We start from the raw sequence: 24,200 nt of genomic DNA, 5'->3' as shown, positions 1-24,200 counted from the left end.
TAGTTGCTGCTCTCCAGTCTCTCCCCCCACCCCCAAGTCTTCTAGTTGACCTCAGGATCAAAGGAATCTGGTTTTCTGTCTCACTAAATGTGAAGTATTATTTGTTAAGGACCTCTTCCCCTTGGGGCATATCAGAGTGCTCGCCAAGGTCTGCAGCAGGAAACGACCATTTGGGATTCTCTTTGTGGCTTGTTTCCTTCTTTCAACAGCATGGGAAATTCAGAAATACAAAAGCAAAATGAATTCTTTGTTTTACTTAAGTCAAAATGTAGGCCTTTCATTTTGTAAGCATATCTGGATAGGGCCTCAGGCAGTTTGTGCACAAGGTGTGGTATAGTGTGAGAACCCTCAATGATGTTTGCTGCCATTTGCAAAGCCAAGATCTCCATGCAAGCTGGCCAGCCCTGTGCTAAACTGGAGGGCTCTTCACTCTCCAATAGCTCTGTCAGGACAAACAATGCAGTGTTTTTAAGACCCTCCGAATGCTGCTTGAGAATCTCAGGGAGGAACTTTCTATTTCTTTATATTGAAAACCTTCTTTTTTGACCTGTCTTAATGCTGCCTTTTCTTCAACAGCATCCTGGGCAATAGTTTTCATAACTTCATCTTCTTATTCATAGTAGAGCAGCCAGAGACTTTTCAAAGAGGTCCCATAATTGATCTGCGGGCCCCTGCTATAGAAGAGTAGGTCCAGGACCTCAACTCAGTCCTGTCAATCACCCCCTAACTCCTAGCTTCTCCTTCACTTCTCTATTTAAATACCCGCTTATTGTGTAACATCACCTTTTCTGGAGAATAGTAAGCACTTGGGAACTAGCCTCTAGCCCCTTGCATCCCCAGCGCTTGTTGAAATATTTGCATTCTCATTCAGACTACTCACATTGGATTAGCATTTAAAAATAATATAGCTCAGTCAGTTCAGTGTTTGCCATGCAAATGAAAGGACTGTAGTTCATTCCCAACACCCAAAAAGCTGGGTGTGGTGGTGTACACTTGTAATTCAATCAGCTTCAGGTGCAGTGAACCATGAGACCATGGGTTTAAAAACCAAGGTGAAATGAGGCTGAGGAGATAGTATGGTGCTTGTCATGCAGGCATGAAAACCTGAGCTTAGCTCTCCAGCACCCATGTGAAAAGCAGACATGTCGGTTAATGCCTGAAACACCAGCAAGGGGCAGGACAGAGACTGGAGAACTCCAGGGGCTTGATAGCCAGTTAGTGATCTTTAAGTTCAATGAAACCTTATCTTCCAAAAAATCAGGTAGAGAGGCCAGTGAGAAGGCTCCGCAGATAAGGGTGCCTGCTGCCAAGCCTGATAGCTTGAGTTTGATTCCCAGGATCCATACAATGGAAGAAAATAATCAACGCCTGCAAATTGTCTTCCGATCTCCATGTGCCCGCTGTAGCATTGGAAGAGGGACAGAAAACAGCTGGCCTCCATGTGCTCATAGTTAGGTGGGTCTATTTGGGGACAGGGCTTTAGAGGCACTCTTCCCTTTACTCTGTAATGACCTTTAAAGATGTGTGTTCACATACATTATATGTGGAGACCAGGAGCCAGTATTGGCGGTGGCGGCAGCGGCGGCTTCCTCCTCCTTCCTTCCTTCTTCCTCCTCTCCTCTTTTTCTTTTCTTTTGGAGACAAAGTTCCTCTGTGAACCTAGAGCTCACCCATTCATTCAGTTAGACTGGCTGGCCAGTGAGCTCTAGATACTGTCCTGTCTCACTTCACCAGTGCTAGGATTACAGGCACACACCATCACACTTGCCGTCTGTACAGGGGTGCTGGGGATGGAACTCAGGCCTCCACCACAACCGTGTGACAGTTTACCACCAGAGCCAACTCCGTATCCCTTAAATGTTGACATCAATTGCCCAGTTGCCTGTTTTCTTCAGAACTTAGTATCTGTGTTAGTGATAGTTGTAGACACCACACCCAGGAAGATGTTGCTTGCCATGCGTCTGTGTGAGGTTCTCCTTCCTTCCATCTAAGGAACCAAATGAGTATCTCACCCTCGCCAGTCCCTGCAGGATCCCATCAGCTAAAGCTGTGTGCATCTGCCTGCTACCCTGGCCTGCCACACAGATCATCTTTTGTCATGTGTCCCCTCCCCCAACACATACATTCACCTTGTGCCTAGACTGTTTTATCACCCCTTAATAACATGAAACTACACTTACTATAAATATGTCTTAATACAGGTTGCTGGAAGTACCTTCCCTTACAGACCCAGAATGAGAAAACCTGTATTTTCATGATTTTATCCTATAGGTTGCCACCTATTAGTTCCTGTGGTGACCTACCAGGTCCCACCAAACAGTTCACTTTGTTCATAATGCACTTTGTGTTACTTTCTGGTTTGTAAGAAAGTCAGATGTGACTTCTTTCGTATTAGCAGTGGGTCAGCGGCAGTCAGGATTGGAATTGGAACATATGTGCATAACCATCTTAGAGAACCAAGCAATGAGGAATCGAGCAGCTGGGGAAAGGCTAAACAAGCTCTCTGGAAGGACCAGAGGGCACCCACTCAGCAGACATATAGGAAATTTACTGTCACAGTTGACAACTGGAGCAGGTCCTTATCAGGGGATGGGCTCTGCCTTCAGAACACATTCTAGAGCAGGGCAGGAGCCAGATCTTGACCAACACGCTGACCTTCGTTAGCTTCAAAGGGGAATCAGAGGCACAGGAAGGAGACGGGCCTCACAGCATATTCCACGGCACCTGGTCTGTAGCCAGACTGCTTGTCTTTGAGGTGAGCCACCCTGATGTGCACAGCCCAGGTCTAGGAGGCAGTAGGGTGGAGTGAACAGGAAAGGATCTGCCTTTAGCTAACAACATAGCCTCAGCAGACTTTTCGACACTCCGAATCTTTAATGTGGCTAAGGTGATCTCAGTTCTTCTACACACCACCTACATCTATCTCTAGCTTGGGGGCTCACAGCTGCCTCAGACTCTAACCAATCTTGTCCCATGTGCTTGGCTAGAGGGACCAGTACTACCTGTACAGATGTACCCAGTTGTGGTTTAGGGTTTGGGGACAGCGCTGTGCTGCCACTCCCCTTTTCAGTTGTGTTTATCCAGAAGTGATGCTGTGGGACGCCCCACTCAGATGTGGGAGTGGAGAGTGCTAGCTAGCACGCTGACCTTGTGACTAAGCCCTGGCAGGATTGCTTTGGGGCTCATCTGGATGACCCAGGGCTTCCCTAGGTTTCTTTAGCCTCTCAGCTGCACTTGTTGAGACTAGGAACAGGACCTATACCCGCACTCTTCTCTTCCCCACACCAGTCCGTGAACATGGAAGCAAGTAGGTGGCAGTCAGAGGAGTCCCAGTCATCGGGAAACTGCCTGGCTGGCTGGCTCTGTCTGGTCAGCCTCAGAGAATCTTGGGACACTGAAGTAGGGACAGAGTAAGAATTTAGGAGACCTAGTTTCTCATGATTCAGTTTCATAGAAGAGATCATGAAGTTAGAAGTGAAGACTTCTAAAGGCAGCTGGAGACACAAGGACTGAGAGCAGCCAGACTCAGCAGGCAAAGGTAGCTGTGGTCATGGAACCTGGCTGAGGCTGTGTGAAGTCCTGACAGCCCCATGACAGTCCAGTGCAAGAGGAAGAGACATGTGGAAGGGTCTGCTAACCTTTCCCATCCTCAGCCTTTGGAGACTAGAGGAGAGATTACTGACAACCTGCTGAGCTGAGAGTTCTAGGGATTGGGGGAAGTTGGGCCTGTCCCACTGCGTTCCTGGTCACCACGCAAATCCTCCCTCACATACTTGCCTGGTGCTGTGGGCCAAGCAGGTGCCTTAAGCAATGGGACACCTTTGTGCTGGCAGTGAATGTCACTGGCATGGGTACCCTCCTCCATGGGTGAGGCAGAGCCCCTTTTGCCTGTATGTCCTTCTCTTCCCTGTATGAGGGCTACAAGCTATCCTGTGTTGGGGCTCTATAAGGATAACACTTAAGATTTCTCCTTTTATCTGCCTCTTGGTTTACATAGTTGAGAAGCATTCTGGCATCTTCTGTAATCTCAGGAAGGCTGGTTAGCTGTCATCTGTCTGTCTAGATCCTTATGTGGGGTGGTGGCAACCAAGACTCCATGGCACTCCTCATGGGGCACTGTGCCTGTGTGCTCCTGACAGTTGAGGACAAACCCCTCTAGGGAACCTGTCTCTGGGCTGGAACATATTGCTTTAAGGTGCAGTCTTCTTGAAGGTTCTTGCTCCTTGTAGAAAAGCTGTGGTGCAGACTGCCTGCCTGCCTGCCTGCCTGCCTGCCTGCCTGCCCGCCTGCCTGCCTGCCTCTCCTCCTCTGTGCTCTCAGGCCAGACTGTTCAGATGTTACCTACAAGCATGGACTTGTAGACTCTACCAGCATACCAGAGCCTTTGATTAATCATTTAGAAGGTCAGAGTAGAGCAAGTGAAGGTTTCAGATGTCAGGCTGACATCACCCGAAGTCTTCGCTCACATTCTGGTGACTCATCCCTGCCCTTGTAAATGAAGCCTGTGAGGCTGTAGACTATCCTGGAACCAAGGGACTTCTGGTGTGTTATGTCAGGTGGCTTGGAGAAAAGACCCCAGGGATTGGTGGATAGGCACTTGGTCACAGGAGACTGTATGCCTCCTGGCATGGCCTCTGTACCTTTCTTCTAGCATAAAGACAAGAGGTGGGTAGCAGCCCTGCCTGAGTCCTCCAAACTTGCTCTGCTCCCAAGGCCTCTGGGGCCACTCTGACCTACAGTAGGCCTTTAGGTCCTACCTTGTGCTCTCTCCTACCCCACCACCAACTCCTGTATTTATACCCAGGTGGCAGAGTTCTAGGACGTTGACCTTCTGATGACTACACCAGGCTGGTGCCAAGAAGACTGACAGCTGGGTCAACAAAAGAGGCAAAGCAATAAAGGAGCCTAGATCTGATGTCACCCTAGCCTGATCACTGGGAATAGAGAGCCTCACAGACCATCTTGCCTGGGACCAATACAGAGGCCCCTACTAATGGTTAAATAGAATAATCTGTGACCTTAGTGAATGAATAAAGTTAGTTCCTTGATTGAAATGAATGGAAGCCAGGTTTTTTGTTTGTTTGTTTGTTTTTGTTTTTGTTTTTTCGAGACAGGGTTTCTCTGTGTAGCCCTGGCTGTCCTGGAACTCACTCTGTAGACCTGGCTAGCCTCGAACCTCGAACTCTCGAACTCAGAAATCTGCCTGCCTCTGCCTCCCAAGTGCTGGGATTAAAGGCGTGCATCACCACCGCCCGGCTGGAAGCCAGTTTTTAAAGTCCTATGTACACAGGACCTAGAGTCCAGTCTTTGTCTCAAGTTTGGCCACAGGGGGGCACTTGATCTCCAAGGAGGAGCTCAAACTGAACAAGCTCTAAGATGCCAGAACCACTTCCAGGCCAGGCCCAGCCTGTTCCCATACCTACCCATTGCTTTTGACTCCCAACCCTTTTCCTTCTTCTGAAAAAAAAAAAGGTAGAAAAATGGAGAGGGTGGGGGTGGAGGCACAATCTCACAGCGCTAGCACAGCTTACGTAAGGTAGTCAGCAGTACACACACACTGCTTTGGCTATAAAAGGCAGTTACTGGGACAGTCCACCTGACCTGGGTGCAGAACACCTGGCTGGAGCCAACTCTGCCACAGCACCTGCTGTATGCCCAACTGGCACTCTCGGATCAGCTTCAGGACATGCCCATTAAGCACAGAATACGTGACTGATGTAATAGTGGGAAGGTGTGGGAATTCTCAAGGCAGATTCCCTCATAGAGGTGACAGGGACAGTGGTAACAGAGTACAGAGCCGTGAGGCTCCTGGGAGGATAGAGAATCCTGAGGCAGGGGCCAGGCTTTGCTAGTCAGTAAAGACACCCTCTGGAGACTCAAGGCCTTTCTCCCATAAGCAGGTGGGTTTCTAGAAGACTGACCATTTCTAGGCCCACAGCCTTACGCTGTGAAGCTCTCTGGAAGGTCTTCCTTCCGACTTGCTTCTGGGTCAGTTACTGCTGCTTTGGTTAACTTGAAAGCAAGAGGCGGGTAGGAGACTTTCAGATCCCACTTTGTCCCCATCCCCATCCTCCTAGCATCTGTGACAGGGAGGGAGTCAGAGAGCTTTGGAAGACTGTCTTCTGGAAATGGGTGCCTTGGGTATCTTTTAACCTCCGTCGGCAGTCTGGGATGAGCTGGAAGTCCCTAGGTACCCAGGTTTTCAGGAATTGGTGAAATGAGATCTGGCAGCAATGACCTTGGCTGATCTGGAGAGGCAGTGAAGGATGCAGGACTTGGTATTTATGTTGATGCAGCTGAGCAAGCTCAAGGTCCACTGGTTCTCACAGGAGGGAAGGCCCTGTGCTCTGGGCTGGGGAGAAGGTCTCAAGGGGAGGCAGGACTGTGCCCAGTGCCTGTCCTTCAGGAAGGCTGAGGGCTGGATAACACTATGTGGTGGGCTCTTCACTAAGTCTTGGCATGATGAGCAACTTCCCCGATGGCTGAAGCTGGAGATTGAGTGGTCTAGGGTTAAACCTGTGGCAGATCCCTAATAAGCCAGGGTACTCTCCTACACCAGCCCCAGAGTTGCAAAGGAGTGAAAATAGAAAACACACGACTAGAGCTGAAGGCCCACTGCAGAACTGGTCTGATTCATAAAATTCACAAATTCCTGTGTTGTGTTAGTTTGAAGGTATGGATTTGATGAGGGTTCTAAGCTTAAAGAAGTAGCTCCCAACTCCTACCCACCATAGAACTGGCTTCTAGGAGAAGAGAAACTGAGGTGTCATCAAGTGTAGGCTCAGACTTGCAGTTCCATTCTGAAGGCCTCCAGCAGTCTGCACTCCCTGCCGAAGGGGCTTTACAGTATAATTTGCAACTAAGTATCACTCAAGTATTTGTTTTTGTTTTGGGGGGGAAAGGGGAGGTGGGCTATTGTTGTTGTTTGGTCTCTGTGTTGCTTTGGCTTTCCTGGAACTCAGATATCCCCCTGCCTCTACCTCCTGAGAGCTGGGATTAATGGCATGTGCCACCACTGCTTGGTGGGGGTTTTTGTTTTCTTTATTCCAGATCATTCCTTTAAAATACAGATTTGAATTCTGCTTGGTTTAGCTGAATCTGCAGAAGTGCCCCTTCATCACACACATACCTATACAGTGTCAGGGACAGTGTTTCCTGGCTTATCAGCTGTTTAAGGGTCACCAGCTCCACTGCCCTAGTTAGGTCATTCTATAGTATCCCTAGTATTCATTCCCAGGAGGAGGAAGGTTGTCCTCTTGAGTGATGAGAGAGGCCGCCTTCCTCTGTACATCTTTGGCAAGTGCAAGAGAGACAGGCTGCATAGCGAGTGCCACTGCTGTCCCTCTTCTCTGGTCCTGGGAGGCAACTGCAGGCCTAAGGTGTATACCGGACCCTCTCACTCTCCCCTTACTTCTCTTTCCAGTGTATGTGGTGGAAGACCAAAGAAGAGATGACCTGGGCTCATCCACCTGCCTCACAGCCTGCTGGACTGCTCTTTGTTGCTGCTGCCTCTGGGACATGCTCACCTGATCACCTGATGAGCCCAGCTCTTCTGCTTGGCCGCTCTGTGCCACCTCCAGTAGGTGTGCCTGGTCCCATCTCTTCTGATTGCTATAAGTGGCTAGCTCTGCGCAGACACCTCTACTTTCAGTCCTACAGAGTTTTAGATTAGTGAGGGTTACTGCTATTTAGTCCAGTGACTTGATCTTTTTAATGTTCAGAACTCATTTCTTACTGATCTTTAACACATGTGCTAAATAATTTACTTTTTTGGCCAAAGGCTTAGTTATGAAATATATATTTATAATGTTTAAATTATACACTCAAGGTAATGGCAATATGTAACACACTACTAAATCTCTCTGCTCACACCCTTTATGTTTCAATAAATCTGTTCAAAATCTGGCTGTCTGAATTATTCCAGGTAACCTAAACCACCTTGGGGATGTGCTTCTGTATTTCCCAGATTCTGTTATATTCCATCCACCAAGGCTTGTAAGATGTGAGCAGGTTACTGGTGACACCTACAAAGAACTTTTCTTCTGCTCTGGCTACCTCCTAAAAGTGCTGTCCATGTCCCAGTGTCAAAGACGGCTCAGGCGGGCATATTTATCAACACAGCTCAGACTCGCTTTGCCCAGGCCCTGGGAAAGGACCTCTGTGTGACCATGGACTGCCCAGGGCTGCTCTCCAGGAGTCCATAATCACAGGGTAAACAGAGCAGAGGCTCTTCCTGCTCCTACCCACTCCTAAACTAGTTAACCAACCCGTTCTTCTCACATTCGGCCACAAGGTGTCGCTAAGCTGTCAAAAAACAAGTCAGTGTCTCCTCGGCTAAAGAGCACTGGGCAGCCTTGACTGCTGTCCATCTAAAGCAGCAGTGGAAGGCAGGGTTCAAGGGAAGGGGGGTGCTTAGAAAGTAGAAGTCGAACATGGCTCAACAGAAACAATTCGGTATCTTTACACACTGAACCAGTGCTCCCAATTAAAGCCCACCACAAAATACCACCACCCTGGCTGCACTCAGCAACTGTCTCAGGAGTTCATGCAGTGGCCAAGTGCAGGGCAACAGGGAAGGAGGAGCTCTGAGTGTTTACTAGTAGTTTTTGTTCTAAATACTTAAGTTTACATCAGTTTTCAATAACAGTAGTGTTTAACTGACCTGCAATAAAATTCCTGAAAGCTGTACTGTGAGCGAGCTGTCCTGAGAACGTACAGGGGAGCTAGGAGGAGGACCACCGTGGCACCATGGCCAGACAGAGCCAGAGCCGGAGATGCTGCTTGCTACTGAACCCTGTTTTGGAATTCTGGGGAGAAAACAGGGAAGGAACCCTGAAGCCAGCTGTGGCTCTGTTCACCTCACCTATCAACTTGTCTTCCTTCTTCCTCCTATGCTCTACAGAGAGGCCCACGAGTCACCTGTCAGAGGACAGAAAGGGGAGGGAAAAGGACACAAGCTGAGGAAGACACTTGCCCTTCTCTCCTCGGGTGGAGAAAAGCGGATGTCATAGAGTAAGACATAGCTTTTTATTGGTCTAACCTGGTCTAACCCACATGCCTAGTGACAGGCTTGGACAGCTTTCTCTTGCCCTCCAGTCTTCCCTCTGTTGAGAGCTCAGGGGCTCAGGGTGATGGAGAGATGAGGCCGCTGAGCAGAGGGGGGCAGCACCCTGCACATATCCTGCTTTGACAGGATGGGAGGGATCAGATGGGAGGAAGTTTCCCAGCAGCTCCTACTGTGCCCTCCGAGCCATCAGCATCTCTCGGATGTTGTCCTCAGCTTCCTTAACACTCCGCTCCAGGTAAGACTTTTTCTGCTGTAATATGAGAAAGAAGGGTTAGGAGATTACAGCCACAGGTTCTGGTATCCTCCCTGGATGGTGATAGCAGACATGCTACCAAATAAGAGACAGGCATAGGGAGCACAAAGGCCCTGTAGAGGGCAGCCCATAGCACCTTTTCCCCCAAAGTAAGTACGTGACATTACACCAGAGGAAGGCCAGAAAATTCCAGGACAAAGCTCCTGCCCCACAATGGTCTGTCTCCTCTCAGAGTTTTCCATGGTCTGAGCCAGGCATCCACAGCCTCTGGTGTACAGAGCAGACAGCACACACCACACTGTCCGGTGAGCTCAGTCAACTGCCCATCTCACTCAGGCAGATGAGTCAGGGTGCAATCTGCTTTTCTAATGAATCTGCTGCTGCCACAATCCAGAACAGTGACACATGGGTAAAGCAGGCTTGTGGAAGTTCATCTTCTGTCCTAAATTAAAACTCTCAACTTTGACAAAGAAACAACTACTTTCAGAAGCCACATCAGGTCTGGGACCACAAAGATTAGTCAAAGGAAATGATGTATATACATTTTTTGTCCTGTGCTCATCTCAAAAGCATGGTGGCTTTACCACAGGCTCCTGCCCTGGGAACAAAGTTGTGGCTGTGTTCCCTCTCAGCAGACAGGAAAGTGCCCATTAGAGCAATAGTACCCGTCTTCAAAGAATACTCGGAACCACTCCCAGGGTACATGACTGAGGGACCTGCACTAGGGCTGCTACAGCCGATCCAGGTGCCACCAGTGCCCTCCATATATGACCCAGGGAAAGTCTACAGTGGAGGGCTGGGCCACACGTCACTTTGCTTCTAGAGGCATCACAACCTGCTCGACAGATCTTCCAGACCTGCTTGCTTGGGACATGCAGTTATCTATAAGGTGGTCATTTGCACCAAAGCACTAATGTTTAGTCTATAAGTCTCTCCCTTAAGCTCCTCCCACTATGGCCAGAGAGCAATCAAACTATGCATTTCAAGGCTCACTCTGCAGAAGCAAGACACAAATCTGTACCAGCTCTTGTGTGAGCCCGTCTCTAACCTGACCTCCCAATTAAATTTCCTCTTGGGCAGGAAAAGCCCAGACCCTGACTCATCTCTCATCTGCCAACTTGCACCCACTTCCTTACAACACCAGGAGCACTGTAACAGCCATCAGGACTGTGACAATTCATCGGCCCAAACTGTGTACTGTTGCTATGGAATTTTGCTTAAGTACACTGCTAGCACTGATATGGCCTATCACTGTGATTGAGTGGGGATTGAACTTCCTTTAATAAACAGCCCGTAGAGTTTACTTGTGAGCTTAAGAGGCACATACTGATAACTGCTGGCTCATCACTAAAGAATGTGCCCACACAGGATACAGTCATACTGCCACATGCCACCTGGGCACCTTGGACCCAGCCTCATGAGAAGTGCTGACAGAGCTGGTGGAGGAAGCAGGACTCTCCCAGCCATAGCTAGTGCTCAGGGACCTGGGTCTGTTGCTTTTGGTCTGACAAACTGCTGTCATAGATGGCAAAGCCATAAACTTAGAACATCAGCGAGGGCCACTTCATCCTGCCCGGGTTTCCAAACAAGTGCAGGTTATACTCCTCAGCATCAATACGATGCCCATAGCATGCCGTCCTTCACTCTCTAATGAATTTTATACTAGTGTAACCCAAAGTCTTCAAGTTTAAAAAAAAAAAAAAAAAGCAGAATGGAGGCTGGAGAGCTGGCTCAGCAGTTATGAGCACTGGTTGCTCTTTGCAGAGGACCCAGGTTCAGGTTCCTAGCACCCACACTGTAACTCAGTACCATCCATACCTCTAGTTCCAGGGGATCCAATACCTTCTTTTGATATCCTTGGACACCAGGAACACATATAGTATATATACATATATGCACACAATATGTAAAACTTTTTTTTTTTTTTTTGGTTTTTCGAGACAGGGTTTCTCTGTGTAGCCCTGGCTATCCTGGAACTCACTCTGTAGACCAGGCTGGCCTCGAACTCAGAAATCTGCCTGCCTCTGCCTCCCAAGTGCTGGGATTAAAGGCATGTGCCACCACTGCCCGGCAAACTTATCTTTCTTTAAGTCTCATTGTCTGGTTGGCTTTTCTTTTTAGAGACGAGATTTTCCTATGTAACCTGAGCTGTCCTTGGTACTCCATATGTAGCCTAGGCTGGCTCTAAACTTGTAGCAATCCTCCTGCCTCAAGTCTTGCAAGTGCTGAGATTACAGGTATGTGACATCAAACCCAGCCCATTAAATCTTTAAATAAACTTAGTGGACAATTCTTTAAAAATAAATAAGTAGTTCAATAATGGAGCTTTTCTAAGTATTTCAGTAGTTCCTGTCTCAGCATCAAGTATCACTAAGTCCAAATGATATCCAACCCAGACCTGCTGGGAGGTAAACTACCTCACAAAATGTGCCCTGAAGTTCTAATCCCTGCTACCCCTGAACACACTCTTAATCAGGAACAGAAGTCTCCAGACTTGATCCCATTATGGATTCTAAATCCAGTTAATGTCCTTGAAAGGTGATGTAAAGACAAGTCACAAAGAGGAAGAGAATGGCATGTGTGCTCTAAGTAGAGACGTGAGTGGCTGGTTTAGAAGAAAGCTGGAGGGATGAACCGAGCATTCTTTTTGCAGCCCTTCAAGAGAAGCACAGGCCCATTAGACCTTAATTCTAGACTCTTGGCCTCCAAGAAATGGGAAAAGACTTTTTTTTTTAATGTATGCATTTGTAGTGACTACAGCTAAGAACTCAACACAGAACGTGAGAAGAGATGTGTCCACAAACACTTCTTACCAAAGGCTCTTTTGGACCTAAAGGGTCCTATACCTCTGGCCACATCAATTGGCAAATGTCTCTAAACATTTTATGCTGTGATCATACTTCTCTCAAAAACAAGTCTGAGTGCCGGGCAGTGGTGGCGCACGCCTTTAATCCCAGCACTTGGGAGGCAGAGGCAGGAGGATTTCTGAGTTCGAGGCCAGCCTGGTCTACACAGTGAGTTCCAGGACAGCCAGGGCTACACAGAGAAACCCTGTCTCAAAAAACCAAAACCAAGTCTGAGAAAACCAACCCAACCAAAAATGCAAACGAAACCATCACAGAGGAAATGAAGGAATCAAGATTTAGCTAACCTTTTCTCCCTTGACTCTCTGTAGTTACTTCCCAAAAGGATTACAAAGTCAGGGCCACCCCTTTCTGGAACAGCAGCTCCATTCTTGCATTGGGTCTAGACAAAACCACCGTGCACCATCCAGGAGTCTGTCACACCTTGCTAGCCCTGTCTCAGAACATACCCAGAACCTTCAGGAAGTGCCTCCTTTGAAATGACTGTCTTTTCCTGACTCCATATCGTGGCTGGGGTCTTCCTTTTACACTCAAAGCTTTCTCTCCATCTTAGAGTAAAAATCAAAGCTATTTAGTCTGTGGGCTGCTAAAGCCAAACAGCATAGCAGAGGTAGCTTTTAAACATAAATCTTCTGCAGGCTAGGACCATGACTGATGCAGAGTAAGAATCTGGTTGGCTTCGTCTGGCTCGCAGACAGTACATCCTTGAAGCATGGAAATGAGCTCCTTGGTCTCTTATAAGGGAACTAAACCCATCCAAAGGACTCCACCCCGTGACCCAAACCCAGCTCTTCCAGGCTATTCTCAAGTGTCACCTTATCTGAGAAGGAAATGTCTAGTGGGCAGAATTTGGTTCTGTCCGTGCCTGGGTCCTAGAGTCTAGGATGGCCAGTGCATAACAGCAGCTCATGCTGGTTGAAGTGGTGCATTCACTGGGAGAGCATCTTGGAAGTACTGGTCCACTCACTGGTTCTTTTTGTTCTCCTCCCAAGTTCAATAAATAGGGAACATGCACCAGAGGAAGCAAAGGCAGAGAGTGACTGTTCTTCACAATGGCTTTCCTGTTTAGGCTTTGGCCTCTACCCTTTTGCCCCTGGATATATATAGATTTACAACTAAAACTTCTCTGATGCTAACAGAGACCTCAGAGCCTTGATCTCACAACAGAGCAGGCCCTTAAGCTTTAGTGGGTCAACTGCTATAGCCATAAAGCAAACCTTTTCAAGTTCTCGCAGTTTAGAAGCTACCCCATCTGGCGCCAGACCCTTCGCTTCTGTGGACTGCACACAGACAATGGTCACCTGTAAGCTCCAGGGGCCCAAGAACCCACCTTCCCACTGCAGTCCTGGGAAAGACATGTGCTGTCTTTACTGCAGCTGCCTCCTGCCTTGCACATAGTTCACCTTACAACCCCTTCAAACCACAGAGCTCTGGGTGCAGTGACATTCCTGTGGGACCTTCTTTTGATTAAGAATTTCTGAGACTTCCTGTGAGGCTCAACATAGCTAGGGAGGTGCCACTGCTGAAGTTAGAGCCCACACAGGAGACAGTCTGAGACTGGCTTTTCAGTCTCATCAGAGGGACAAGGCTCAAGTACTCAGAACTTCCCCAACATGACACAATCTCTTAGACTCCTGAGGTAATTCACCTGTGACTCCCTCCAGGTTTTTTTCTCTTAGGAACTCTCTCCTAAATCTGCACTTTTTTATTTTCTGCTTGTTGTGCCTTGGGGTATAAAAAAGGAGGTTTGGGGGCTTTCTTTCCTTCATTTCTCCCTCTTCCTCCTCCTCTTCCTCCTCTTCCTCCTCCTCCTCCTTCTTCCATTCTCTCTCTCCCTCCCTCCCTCCTTCTCTCTCTCTCTTTCTCTCTCTCTCTCACTCTCTCTCTCTAATACCATGTAGCTTGTTTTTTTTTTTTTTTTTTTAGTCCAGGATGGCTTTGAACTCACAATCCTCCTGTCTCAGCCTCTCAAGTGTTGGGAATATGTGTGCAAGCACCATACTAGCTATCAGGCTCTTCTCTCTGACCCTCTACCCTCTAGGGTTTTGACATGTCTCCTATCTATGCCTCTCAATTTTCCCTCAGCCACAGACTCTTAAACATTAAAGTAAAACATAAAATGGAGATAAGGGGAGAGGAAAGACATGGTGGATCAAAGCAGGCCTCCAGCTAGCCCTGTGCCTCCAATCCAAGCAGTAAGGCAACAACAGACAGGATTGTCTTAGACTCTTCTCTTCTGCATCAGAGATTTGGGGAGATACCTGTCCTCAGAGACCCTTGGCTCTGAGTCTGTCCTAGCCACAGTCAACACACTTTCTCCTGTGGTGAATCCAAGGGTCTGCCAACTTCAAGTTTTCCTACTAATCAGAAAACTAAAGGCAAAAGCTACTTTCTCCTCATCTGTCCCTTGACATTCCAGATTAAAAGACTAAGAAACAAGCATGGTGGCTTATGCCTATGAACCTAGCACATAATTGTTATTTAAAAAACAAGAAGGAGGGGGAAGAGGGGAGAGGAGGAGGAAGAGGAAGGAAGAGAGGAAGAGGAGGAGGAAGAACAAGAAGAAGTAATTTTTTTTAAAGGGTTGGAGAGCTGGTGGTGTGGACTGTCAGCACATACTTCCTGTAGCAGCACATGCCTAAGACCTCTGCAGTAGAGGGCACGAGACAGGATGACCCTGGGTCCCCCAGCCAGTCAGTCAGGCAAATCAACAAGCTCCAGGTTCACTGAGAGACCCTGCTTCAAAGGATAAGGTGGAGAGCAACTAACGAAGAACCCAATGTTGACTTCTAGGCTCCACCCACACTCACACACACTGGTGTACATGCATAAACATGCACACACAAACACAGCCACTGACTCTTGACTTCTCTCAGTCTTTACAAGTGCAGCTGGTCAGAGGGTGGCAGCTGTCACCACAATGGAGCTGGAAGAAGGCCAAGATGTGCTAAAGGTAAGGGAGTATATCTTGGCAGACAGGAAACCAATGTGGAAAGTAAGGGAGAGAAAGTAAAAGGAACAGACAGAACACGAGCAGGAAGTCAGACGGCAAAACGAAAGGCCTCTGCAGCCAGTGGGAGCATCTCTGACACAGCAAGGGTGTCCATGACCTGAACTAAGGAAGATACCATCACAAAGGCAGGAAGTCAGAGTTTGATGTGAGAAACAGGTACTGACCATCTGTGACTCCCACTGAAGATGCCAGGATCCATGGTGACTGCCTAAGTACAGCACTAAGGGATAAGCTCAAAGCAAGCGAGCAACCGCCTCAGCAGAGTATGGTACCTGCCTCTTCTGTTAGAACACCTTTGGAAACTCTTGTGCTGAAGGACAGGAGCCCATAACTTGTTCAGTAAGCAGACACAGTGTGGTTTTCCTGCAGAGAAGCTGACGCTGCTCTCGTGTGGGGTCATACAGCAAGCCAGCTGGATCCCCTGCTCCCTCTTCATTTCAATCCACCATGACAAAGTGCCACACAGGTCTAGCACCTTTCTTCTTCCAAACCACTCACTGGGTAGCCCCTCAGTTTCCCTGAGGCTATGTGACCTAAGGCTATCTTCCCTGACAACTTCCATTTAAGGTGTACAAAGCCCAGACTATCAGACACCCTGGGAGAGACAAGAGTGAAGGAAAGTTTACAGGAGCGCAGAGGCAGTGGGGACAACTTGCTCAAAGCAAATGGCACCAACAAACTTCATCCAAAGAACCATCACCAGTAGAGACAAAAACCCAGAAATCCTGTCGTATGGCTGGCTGGAACATTTGGGTTATCAAAGAGTCAGGGGAGAAGAGCCCTGAAGGGCAGTGCTTCTCACACGGTTCCCATCCAGTGTTGGCCCCAACCAAGCTCACTGATCCAGAATCTCTGGGTCCAGTTCAGTAATCTGTGTTTTTACAGCCATGCAGTGATTCCAAAACCTGCCGAAGTGTGAGAGCCACTGTCCAAATCAGGAATCCGTAAATTTTTCCTCTACAATGCCAGACAATAAATAGTTGAGGTTTTATGGGGTTGACTGCAACTGCAACACAAAAAAAGCCATCGACAAAGTGTGGACCAGTGGCGTGATCTAAGTAACCGGCACAGCTGGCCTTTAGGGACACACACAAGGCCAGCCCGCCAGCAGCTGTGATCTGCCAACCTCTCTCCTGGGTGGTAGAGTCAGTGAGAGCTGACGGACATGTCAGTTTCCGTTCACTCATTTTTCCACTCGCTCGCTCGCTTGCTCAGCTCACCTCACACACAGGACAGCTTTGCCTACTTTTTCCTTCAGCAATCGTGGTGTCTGACATTCTCAGCACCCCACTCCCAAGTGCCCGGGTGAGCCCTCATTCATGGGGCTCTCTGCCTTCCGGCCCACAGAGGCTGCATCATCAAGTGACTTAAAGGAGAGAGCAGATAACAGCCCTCTGATGTCACCCCACGTTCCTTACGATCCTCATCAGTCACCTAGCTCAGGCCCTCCACCAGACTCCACAGCTACAGCACCTGTGCCCACTCCAGACAGCCCGCTCACCACCACAACCACCAGACCTTCTGGACCACTGGTGTCTGACACTATGCTCTACCATGTCCAGAGTGCCGTTTCCCTTTTCCTACCTACCCAGCCTAGCTGCCACAGACCAGCAAAAGATTTTTAAATTTTCTTTAAAAACAACAATATTATTTTCCACACACATACTTTTCTCCTTTACCCTCTCCCCGGTCGCACTTATCTGGCAAGAGGCCAGTTTCTATTAAACCTATCCATGCCTATAGTGGCTAGGAACTGCTGGTGCAAACACCCCACAGACCATAACCCTCAAAAGATACTCTGTGGCCAGAAACCCTATTACAGCCTGACTATGTCCACCTGTACACACTCCAAACAAGTTCTTACTTTTTGTCTCTGATTTTCAAACTATACTCCAGTCTCTCTCCGCTCACCAATGGGGGGAAAATGTAATAATTACTCTGCTTTCTGCTGCTGAATCTAAGCAACCTGTGGTGTGACAGTCCTCTCCCCACTGTTAGAATGGACAGACAGTGTTCCCGTGTTTCTATAGGAATCAAAACCATCCTCCTACTTAAGCACCAAATGTATCACTGCGTGCCTTTCCAGAACCTCACTCCCAGCTAATGTCTCGTTCTTCCTAAGCTATTTAAGATCCATCTTGGAAAGGAAAATCATTAAACTGAAACACTGACAAATGTTTCCTCTGGGCCACCAACACAGCTCAACAGGGAGAAGCACTTGCCACACAAGCCTGACAGCCTGAGCTCAATTCCCAGGACCCAACAATAAAAGAAATTGGCTTGAATCCACAACCCTGGCACTCCTACAGAGACAGGAGGATTGCCTGGGCATTTGGAACTCACAGTGATCCTCCTGCCTCAGGATCTCAAAATGCTGGCATCTTAAAATGGAGCACCTCCAAGGGCTACAACACTCTTAGCCAATCGTTTCAGCAGCTGCCTCTACCTCCCCTTTGTTCCTCTGTCTTCTCCAATTCTGCTTCCATAGGATCTACATCTGCGGCCTGGCCAGTGAGCTCTGCTGCCCACACACCAGGGCTTCTCTAGGATTTCCTCAGTCCCTCACCAGCATCCACCATGATTCTTGAAGCACCTCCCTCTTGGCTCTCAGTCACCATACATTTCCTCCTTCAGGACTGCCTCTCTAGCTAACCCCTCTGCTGCCTGCTAGTTCCCAGCAACCATCCTGAATTCCTCATACTGATCAGCCCCCTTGCTAGTCTCAGAGTCTCAGACATGTAAATACTTTATTATGCCTAGAGACAGTTTTGCTTTTTGTTTTTTAAACAGATGAGCATGCTTACAACAACAGTGATGTTATACTTCTCTTCAGGCCGGCTGTGCTCAGTAAATGGTATTCACCCATTGGCTCAATTTTTAAAAATATAAAAACTACACAGCAGCCAGGTGTGATGGCACCGCCTTCAATACCAGCACTTAGGAGGCAAAGGCAGGCAGATCGAGGCCTGATGAGTTCAAGGCCAGGCTGGTCTACCTAGCAAGTTTCAGGTCAGCCAGAGCTACAGTGAGATCTGTCTCAAAAACTAAAAAAATTAAAACAAAAAAGACTCCTTTTCCTAAATATTCAACTAAAGGCAGCTACAATGAAGTCTAAAACATACCCCCCCACCCCCCAACCCCAATGCAGTCTCTGGCTTGCTTTGTTGTGATTGACAACAGGCACAGGCTCTGACTTAGCTTGTCTGACTTGGTAAACACTTCACCCCTCACACAAGAACTGCACCCAGCACATGGCAGGCCCACAGACCACTGGGCTTAAAAGAGTGAGCAAGTCACCCGCTTTCTGTCAAGGGCACTCACAGCAGGCAACTAACTCCTGATGCAGATAAGAGCTCTCCCGAACAAAATCAAAGTGGATTTTAAAGATGTTTTTAAAGGGGATGGGAGACTCACTTGGCCTGATGTAAGCTTTTGAAACTGCAAAGCCCAGCCCCAGTGATACACCTCCTCCAACAAAGACACACCTCCGAATCCTCAAACAGCAAGACTTTCTGATGACTAAGCATTCCAATATATGAGCCTATAGGGGCCACTCTTATTCAAACCACCGCAGAATATAATATAATAAGAGCTCTGAGGAAAAGCAGTCTGCAGGAGGAAGCATCTGAGGTAATCAGGGCTATTGCAGAGGTACTTTTGAAGACAGGACACAGCTAGGTGTGTTTGAGGAACAAGGTACCGTCAGTCAGATTACACGGGGCCTTTTTTGTTTTGGTATTTTTTTTGACACAAGGTCTAACTACATAGCCTTAGCTGTCCTGGAACTCACTATGTAGTCCAAGCTAGCCTCAAACTCAGATCTTCCTACCTCTGCCTCCAGAGTGCTGGGATAAAAGGTGTCCATAATCACAGCCAACCCATTATGCCGGGTCTTAAGCCACCAAAGTCTTAGTATTTATCGTGAAGCCACAAGGTTTTAAACTCTAGTGAGTACAGCACCTCCTATGAGTTGTGACCAGGTAGGTAACAAGTATGCTCAAGATAGGTCACTTTATCCCCAGAGGTCAGGTGGGTCCAGGGCAGCTGCCGGCAAAGCGAGGCATCTAGTCCAGTTGCCTGTGATGTGCAAATACAGTTGTCTGAGATCTGCGATTTAGAGACACTATTAAGTACAGGATTACAGAACACACGTGGAAGTGTGGAAAATCTATCAGAGCAGTGGTTCTCAACCTTCCTAATGTTGTGACCCTTTAATACAGTTCCTCATGTAGTAGTGACCCCAACCATAACATTACCTTTGTTGCTAATTCATAACTGTAATTTTGCTACTGTTATGAATCATAATGTAAATATCTGTGTTTTTTGATGGTCTTAGGTTACCCCTGTGGAAGGGGTCTCAACTCATAGGTTAAGAACCTCTGTGTTAGAGGCTGTTTCATAGTCTTTAACAACAACAAAAAAATCTGGGCACCTTAATCCCAGCACTTGGGAGGTGGAGACAGTTGGATCTTTGGGTTTGAGGCCACCCTGGTCTACAGAGTGAGTTCCAGGACAGCCAGAGCTACACAGAGAAAACCTGTCTACAAAACAAAAACAAAAAAAACAAAAAACAAAAAAAAGACAGCACCTTTATGGTGATAGTGAACAGTGAACACGTAAAGAAAAGTAGAGGGATTCAAGAAATACTAGGAGAAAGAGCAACCACAGAACCTCACCAAGTCCCTCACTGTAACCTGCAGTAGGATCAGATGTCTGGGGAGAAGACAAGACAGAAATTCTTTCCCAACCAGCACACTTAGCTTGGGCCTGCATGCTGCCTGGATGGTGTTACCCTTGACTGAGCTGAGGACTCCAGGACCAGAACCAAGACTGGAAGGGAAGATTATGAATTTTATTTTCAGTATGTATAAAGTGCCCAAGGATGCCCAGGATGGTGAGAAGTGAAACTAGATTACGTCACGAAGGAGAGCTAGGCTGAAGCTGTAACTTTTAGGGTTGGGGAGACAGCTTGGCTAGGAAACTGCTTGCTGTGGAACTGGGGAGGCAGAGCAGGTGAGTCCTTATTTACAGGCCAGCCAACTCAGGCAGAGGTGAGCTCCAGACCCATGAGAAACCCTGGCTCAAAATATGAACGACAAAATATGAAGGTTGACTTCTGGCCTCCACACACACACATGTGCATGCACACAGGCACCCGAACATGCATGTGCACCCACAGGATCAAACAAAGCAAAGAGTGATGCATACTTCTAATCCCAGCACTGAGGAGGCAGAGACAAGAGAATCTGAGTTAGAAGCCAGCCTGGGTTACAGACTGAGTTCCAGGCTAGGCAGAGATACATAGTGAGATCCTGTCTCAAAACACCAGGAAGTTGGGGAGTGTAACTTGGGAGGCTGATGCTGTGATGTAGTTCAGTGCATAGCACTTGCCTAGTTCATGTGGAGTCCTAAATTCAGCTCCCAGAACCACCAAAAGATGAGAAAACCAACCCCCACACACACACGCGCGCACACACACTACGTAGGCCATGGCAGAAAGCTAGAAAGTCAGGCCAACCAGGGCCTCACATCAAAACCCTAAGAAAAAAAGAACAGACCAAAAGGAGAAGAGAGGAGGGAAGGGGAGGGGAGGAGAGGGGAGGGAGGGAAGATGGGCTGTGTGGGAAGGGAGGGGTGCCATATTCAGTTTCTAGGATATCTTCTACCTTGAGGACTGACTCCAAAGTTTCATGAAAGAAATTAGGTAATATTTTAAGTGTCAAGATCTTTTGTAAAAGCCCCAGACTGCTCGGGCACATGACTATAATTACACCTAGCAAATGCTGCGAGGGTGAAATGCTTTGTTCAGGAAATAAAGCAGCCAAGGCAATATCCGCAGAGACCATACAAGGCCAAGGCTGAGAATCCCATTAAGTACAAGGAGATCAGCAAAAGGCAGCAGAGAGCTGCTGAGATCCCAGGGAAGGCCGAGGAGCATGGCGCTTGCCTTCTCAGCCTACACGCCACGGCTCAAGTCCCTTCACAGGAGAAAAACAGGAGCACTTGCATGGAGTAAGGAAAACGCAAACATGCTTTTTTAATAAATCAAGAATGATCTTAATATATATTACTTTTATTTTTCCAGGATTAAAAAGGGCTCATGGGCCTGGAGAGATGGGCTGGCAGTTAAGAGTGCTTTGCTCCAGAAGACTCAGTTCAGTCCCCAGAACCCACACTGTCTGGTGACTCACAACCACCTGTGACCCCAGCTCCAGAGGATCAGACACCTTTTTCTCTTCTCCCTGGGTACTTCACATACATGGCATACACATACACAGGCACACATACACACATACATTGTTGTAAGTCTTTTATAAAGAAAACAATGGTCTCAGTAAGAAGGACTAAGGGACTATCAAAGTCCAGCAGCAAAAATAAAGCCAGTGAGTGCCTGCCTTTAGGGCTTAGGAGGAACCAGAAATCAAGTGTTTGGACTGAAGGCCCAGGAAAGCAGAGACGAATGAATAGGGTGTGCCAGAGCGGAAGAGGAAGCAAAAGCCAACACCTCACATTCTTAGAAGTGGGGGTGTGAATGACTCAGCTCAGTTGGGGGTACGACTCATTCCTGCAGGTATGTGGACTTGTGGTCTGGCTCCAAGCTCCAACTAAATGAAGAACTGCTGTTTTCTTACAATTCAACAACAAAAGAGTAATTTAAAAACAATCAAAAGGGCTGGCAAGGTGGCTCCAAGGGTAACTGCACCAACTTGTAGCCAAACCAGATGTTCTACACTCAGTCCCCAGGCTCACAGGGTGGAAGTATAGACCAACAAATTATCCCTGACCTCAATTAAGCTAACCCCAAAAGCCATGTTCCACAAAAATCAAAAACAATCAATCCAGGTCAAGGTGGCGGGCGACAAGCCCTCCACAGCCTGTATTCAAGTCCTGGAACCCACACAATAGGAGAGAACAGACTCCCAAAATCTGTCCTCTGACCCCACAGAGATGGCATGGCACACACACGCAACACACATGTGCATGCACATTAATGAATAAATAAAAGTACAGTGAAATTTTTAAAAATAGCAGTGTAGAGTCAGAAAAGAAGAAAACGGCTGCTGTGCGGAGAGGAAACAGAGGGAAGGTAACAGGAAGCAAGATGTGCTCTTCTGGGGTGACAGTACTGATGGGTACACAACAGCTTTATGTTAAGTGCATTTTAACTCAACTACAAAAAGCATCCTCAAACTGATGCACCACACAGGTAAAGCTTTATGCTGTAGCCTGTCTGAAAACAGGTACAACAGAGAGGGGTCTCTAGCACATCATTCCCCAGCAGCTCTCCAACGGGCCCACAGCCCTCCCAGAAACTTCAGTAATTCATCCACAGACTGGCCCGGGGAAGACGGACTGACATACTGGATTCTGAAAATTACCTTAATGCTCTAAACAGAACCACTAAGCATTCAGAGAAACGAGTTACTAAGGAACTGAGAGCCAACAAACAATCAAAGGCTATGTGATCACACTACTACTCTCCAATGGAGTTAACACATTTATACAACTGAAAAAATAGAGATACGGTGACCGGAAACCCATAAATGGACCTGGAGACGGTGAAAACAAGCTCAAAGCCACGGTAAGCACAGATGCATGAGTCACAGGCACCGCCTGGCTGGTCTGTGTGGGTCAACAGAGGGCAGAAGTGGAGACTACAAATCCACTCCGATATCAAAGGGCTATTTATAAAGCTTTCCAAAAACCCTGGCTCTTGCTTCAGATGGAAAGGAAGGAAGCTTGCAGCTCTACCTGTCGGCATCATCCCAGGAAACACTGCTTTGTCTCTAAGCTAAATTTCCAGGCGAGACAAGCAAGCAGGACCTTGTACACAGCCAAGTGCTCTAATGGGAAGATCAGGTCCACATCACTAACTTCTCTGTCCAGAGTGACTGATGCAGAGTTCAGACCATGATGAAACCATTCAATGGACCAAACGTCACAGTTGTTATTTGTCCCCAACTCCACACCCACCCATGCTACCATGGAAGTGGTGTAAACAGACTGGAGTTTCATATGCCATTAGCTCTGATCTAAGTACTGACATAACACCAATTAAATCTATAATGACGCTGGAGTAATAAAAGAGTCCTTGGCACAATTCTCTATGCAAACATGATTGAAGGAGTGGTTCCATTTTGCCCTTTCTTCAACCCCTAGGTGCTAGGCCACATAGAAACCATGTACAATCTCTACTGAGAGCTGATGTTTCAAGACAATTATCATTTTATAAAAAGACCTAGGGTTTTATAAAATTCAAACATTCCACCAGAATCCCTGCATCTAGGGCTGGCAGGGGACTCAGTAAAGAAAGGAACCTGCGACTGCAGATCTCTGGAATCCACACAGTGGGAGAGAAGCAAGTTCCACAAGCACATATGTGCACATGTGCACGCGCACGTGCGTGCACACACACACACACACAAATAAATAAGTGTTTAAAAGAAGTTTCATTTTTTTAAGAGTCAAAGTGAATAACAGTATGAGTTGAGGTCTACAGCCCAGAATCCTGGGTTCCCACTCTGGGATCCCTCTTTGTTCTCTGAATGATTCTAGCATTGCAAAGCACATGTAATCTTTATTTCCAATCTATGAACAAAAGACATCAATTCATGAGATGGTTTTCTCTATTGTCCATGGCTATTAAGAAATCAGAGCAGCAGATATCACATGTACATCCTCACGCCCAGTAGCCTGTCCTCCTGGCCCTAGGAGTTTATGCTTCTTGGAGGAGTCTTAAAGCCTCATTGTTAGTATTCTGTCTAAACTCCACCTCCACAGTTATCTGGCAACAGCCAGGTATGCTCCTCCCCATAGTTACCTGGCAATAGCCAGGTAGGCCTGCCCACTATAAAAGGGGCTGCTTGCCCCCTCCTCGCTCTCTTACCCTCCTCTCTCTCTTAATCTCTTGCCTGGAGCTTCTCTCTGTCCCCTCATCCCTCCCCCTTCCCCCTCTCTCCACTTGGTCATGGCCAGGCTTCTACTTCTACTCCTCTCTCCCCC

At 47.6% G+C, this 24,200-nt stretch overlaps 2 protein-coding genes across 2 annotated transcripts in view; one reads left to right on the top strand and one right to left on the bottom strand.

The window, feature by feature from the left end:
• Positions 1-7,905, top strand: part of Cystm1 (cysteine rich transmembrane module containing 1) — a 58,224-nt gene extending 50,319 nt beyond the window's left edge. Inside the window, exon 3 of the mRNA XM_028762725.1 lies at positions 7,424-7,905. Coding sequence (XP_028618558.1) covers positions 7,424-7,530 — 107 coding nt within the window. The 3' untranslated portion in view covers positions 7,531-7,905. The remainder of the gene's footprint in view (positions 1-7,423) is intronic.
• A 1,100-nt stretch (positions 7,906-9,005) lies between these two features.
• Pfdn1 (prefoldin subunit 1) overlaps positions 9,006-24,200 on the bottom strand; it is a 51,087-nt gene continuing 35,892 nt past the window's right edge. Inside the window, exon 4 of the mRNA XM_028762799.1 lies at positions 9,006-9,317. Within this exon, the coding sequence (XP_028618632.1) occupies positions 9,234-9,317 (84 nt within the window). The 3' untranslated portion in view covers positions 9,006-9,233. The remainder of the gene's footprint in view (positions 9,318-24,200) is intronic.

The sequence above is a fragment of the Grammomys surdaster genome, unplaced genomic scaffold (genome assembly GCF_004785775.1).
Source record: "Grammomys surdaster isolate TR1022 unplaced genomic scaffold, NIH_TR_1.0 135, whole genome shotgun sequence".
Classification (NCBI taxonomy): Eukaryota; Metazoa; Chordata; class Mammalia; order Rodentia; family Muridae; genus Grammomys; species Grammomys surdaster.
This window is presented reverse-complemented; position numbering and strand designations above follow the sequence as displayed.